General features: G+C 31.0%; 1 protein-coding gene across 1 annotated transcript; it reads left to right on the top strand.

Moving 5' to 3' along the window:
• Positions 1-741: 741 nt before the first annotated feature.
• LOC123884100 lies at positions 742-2,872 on the top strand (the record flags this gene model as incomplete). Its single annotated transcript, XM_045933110.1, has 2 exons — positions 742-2,310; positions 2,579-2,872. Coding segments are annotated over exons 1-2 (1,779 nt in total), but the record flags the coding sequence as incomplete, so codon positions are not given.
• Positions 2,873-4,279: the final 1,407 nt, after the last annotated feature.

The following is a 4,279-nucleotide window of genomic DNA, read 5'->3' as shown; positions in this document are numbered from 1 at the left end:
ATTAAGAGTTTGCAAAAAGAATCAAATCATATACTTAGTTGAAGCAAAAATCAACAAGTCATAAACTCTTCAAAAGCAAAGCAAATCATCAAAGATATATCATAAATTTGTGAAAAACAAATAGACAAAGCTTGCTATTATCAATCTCTCACTTGAGTTGATTTAACCCATATTCCCCACAAATATTGTAACCCTCTCAAGTCTTTCTTTCATGTTAGATTGAGTGTTTGTGAGAAAGTCTTTTCGAGTGAAGAAAAGCATTTTGAGTGAAAGTCTTTTCGAGTGAAGAAAAGCATTTGTGTAAAAGTCTTTTCGAGTGAAGAAAAACAGATTGTATTGATCCAGTTGTGATCAAGTTTTTGATGCGAAGCAGAAGGTTCTGATCTGAGCATTTTTAGTGGATAATCTCACAAGGACTGTGAGGACTGGACTAGCCCAAGTTGGGTGAACCAGGATAACTTATGTGTGTTTTTCTCTTGGACTCTAAAATCCTTAAAACATACTAAACTAACTAACTGAGTAATACCAGAGTGCTCTGGGCCTTAAACATTTATTTATTCAGCAACTAACTTAATATTTATATTGTTCAGTTATATTATATTGTTGCTAACTATATTTCTTTTTATATTGTTAATTGTGAACTAACCAATTAAAAGAAATATTGTCTTGAGTTATTTTAAACTAACTTAAAAGATTTTTAAAAAGGGTCACAATTCAAACCCCCCTTTCTTGTGACATTTATTGCTACTTCAATTGGCATCAGAGCCTGTCTCTACAGGTTTATACACTTAACAAGTGTTAGAGGAAAAAGATTCAGGAAGAAAAATGTCAAAAGAAAGATACATTCCAGAAGGAGGATCTGCTTCAAGACCACCTTTGTTCACTGGAAAAAATTACTATATTTGGAAAAATAAAATGCAATTGTTTTTAAAATCTCAAGAAGTAGGAATGTGGCGCATAGTCACAGAAGGAGATTATGTTCCTACTGTAACTTCTGCTGAGGGAGTCATTTCAGACAAACCTGAAGATGCATGGACAACTGCCGAACAACAAAAGGTACTCCTAAACTCTAAAGCTCATTTATTTCTATCCTGTGCTCTAAGCATGAAAGAAAGTGAAAGAGTAGATGAATGTGATACTGCTAAAAAGGTTTGGGACACTTTACAAGTTCACCATGAAGGAACTAGTCATGTAAAAGAAACAAGAATAGACATAGGAACTAATAAATTTGAAACTTTTGAAATGATTGAAAACGAAACTATTGATGAAATGTTTTCAAGATTTACTACTATCATAAATGAATTAAGATCTCTTGGAAAAACTTTTTCAACTAATGATAGAATTAGAAAACTTTTGAGATGTCTTCCAATCACTTGGAGACCAATGGTTACTGCCATTACTCAAACTAAAGATTTGAAAACACTTCCCATAGAAGATCTTATTGGTACTTTAAAAGCTCATGAAGTTATTCTTCAAGGAGATAAACCTTTAAAAAAGGAAAAAACCATTGCTTTAAAAGCTTCTCAAAAAGATATAAGTTTTTTAGAAGATGACTCTAAGGAATTAGAATCTACCCAAGAAGAGGCAGAAGGAGAACTAGCTCTCATTTCAGGCAAAATCCAACGTATGTTAAGAAGAAGAGATCAAATTAGAAGAAACTTTTCTTCAGGAAAAGATATGCAGAAAAATGACTTTGACAAAAGTCAAGTGACCTGCTTTGGTTGCAACAAACTTGGACATTACAAATCAGAATGTCCCTTAAACAAATCACCCAGAAATTTTCCCTTCAAGAAAAAATCCATGTTAGCTACCTGGGATGATGATGATGAATTTGAAACAAACAAAGAAGAAGAAGAAGCCAACATCTGTCTAATGGCAGATTCAGAAAATGATGAGGTATTTCTCTTTGATAAAACTCATCCTTATGAAGAATTAGAAACTAATTTTGATAGTTTATTACATGATTCTGAATTCTTATCCAAACAATGTTTTTTATTACAAAAAGAAGTTTCTGAACTAAAAGAAGAAAAGAAAAAACTTCAAATTGATATTCTTAATTTTGAAAAAATTAACAAAGACTTAATTGAGTCAAAAGAAAAACATGTTTGCTCTAGTGTTTTATCTAAGAAAATAGATGAAAATGTTGTGTTGAAAAATGAAATAAAAGAACTGAGAAATGATCTCACTGGGTTTATAAAATCAACTGAAACTTTTCAAAACATTATGGGATCACAATCTCAAGCTCTTAACAAAAATGGCTTAGGTTTTAATGAAGTTAAAAACAAAATTTTTGAAAATGTTCTTTTGCCAGCAAAAAGAGATTTTAAGTTGAGATGTTCATTTTGTAACAAAAATGGTCATCATGAATCAATTTGCTATCAAAAAGAAAGTTATGAAAGTTTTTACTATGAACCAAAACGTTATCGTCACTTGGAGAGAAAAAATAAACATTGTTCATTTTGCAAAAACTTTGGGCATCTTGAAAAAGAATGCTATTTTAAGAATAAACAAACTGTGAAAACTAACCCTCAAGGACCCAAGTCATTATGGGCACCTAAACGAAAATCTCAAAATGCAGGGATACTCTCAAGGTGCAAAGAAAAAGCCATGGTTTTTGGACAGTGGCTGTTCAAAACACATGACAGGAGATAAAAGGTGTTTTCTCTCCTTCATCAAAAAAGAAGGAGGGTCAGTTACGTTTGGTAATAATAATACTGCACAAATAAAAGGAAAAGGTATTATAGGTAATAATGATTCTGCAAAAATTGAAGATGTTCAATATGTAGAAGGTCTAAAACATAATTTACTTAGTATTAGTCAATTATGTGATAGTGGTTTTGAAGTTATTTTTAAACCAAATATTTGTGAAGTCAAACAAACTTCATCAGGAAAAGTTTTCTTTTCCGGATCAAGAAAGAAAAATTTGTATGTTTTATACTTAGATGTCATTCCAGCTGAATCATGTTTTATGTCTATCGAAAAAGATAAATGGATTTGGCACAAAAGAGCTGGTCATATAAGCATGAAAACAATTTCAAAATTATCTCAACTTGATCTAGTAAGAGGTCTTCCAAAAATTAAGTTTGACAAAGATAAAATCTGTGAAGCTTGTGTAAGAGGAAAGCAAGTCAAAAGTAGTTTTTATCCAAAAGATTTTATTTCAACTAAAAAACCTCTAGAACTACTTCACATTGATTTATTTGGTCCTGTCAACACCACTAGTCTTGGTGGAAAACAATATGGTTTTGTTATAGTTGATGATTTCTCCAGATACACATGGGTTTTGTTTTTGAAAAATAAAGATGAATCTTGTGATGCTTTTCAAAACTTTTGTAATCTTGTTCAAAATGAACAAAGCTCAAATATCATCTATGTCAGAAGTGATCATGGAGGAGAATTTGAAAATTCATCTTTTAAATCATTCTTTGATGAAAATGGTATTTTTCATAATTTTTCTTGTGCAAGAACTCCTCAGCAAAATGGAGTTGTTGAAAGGAAAAATAGAACTTTACAAGAAATGGCAAGAACAATGTTAAATGAATCAAATGTTGAAAAATATTTTTGAGCTGAAGCCATAAGTACTTCTTGCTATATTTTAAATAGAGTTTCAATAAGAAAAATTCTAGACAAAACTCCATATGAACTTTGGAGAAATAGAAAACCAAACATATCATATTTTCATATTTTTGGATGTTTTTGTTATATCTTAAACACAAAAGATAATCTTGGTAAATTTGATTCAAAATCAGATAAAGCTATTTTCTTAGGTTATGCTACTAATTCTAAAGGATATAGAATTTATAACTTGAAAACTCAAACCATGGAAATAAGCATGAATATTATCTTTGATGAATTTGATGATCTTATAATGCCATCAATTGATGATGAGCAAGAAAGACTAACTTCTCAGGATGTTCCAAATCAAAAGAAAGAAGATGATCCTCTTCTTCCTCCAAAAACCTTAAGAATTGTTGGGAATCATCCTCAAGATCAAATCATTGGAAGTTCCACTGATGGAATAAGAACAAGACTATCATTCAAAGACAATGATAACAACATGGCAATGATCTCTCAGATAGAGCCAAAATCCATTGGCGAAGCCATTATTGATAATTCATAGGTAGAAGCAATGAGAGAAGAACTTCTTCAGTTTGAGAAAAATCAAGTATGGTTACTTGTTCCATCTCCTACAGATCATTCAATCATAGGAACAAGATGGGTTTTTCGAAACAAGCTGGATGAAGAAGGTAAGGTTATTAGAAACAAGGCAAGACTTGTT

The sequence above is a fragment of the Trifolium pratense genome, linkage group LG5 (genome assembly GCF_020283565.1).
Source record: "Trifolium pratense cultivar HEN17-A07 linkage group LG5, ARS_RC_1.1, whole genome shotgun sequence".
NCBI lineage: Eukaryota > Viridiplantae > Streptophyta > Magnoliopsida > Fabales > Fabaceae > Trifolium > Trifolium pratense.
Note: the sequence above shows the minus strand (reverse complement) of the source record. Positions and strands in the feature narration are given on the sequence as shown.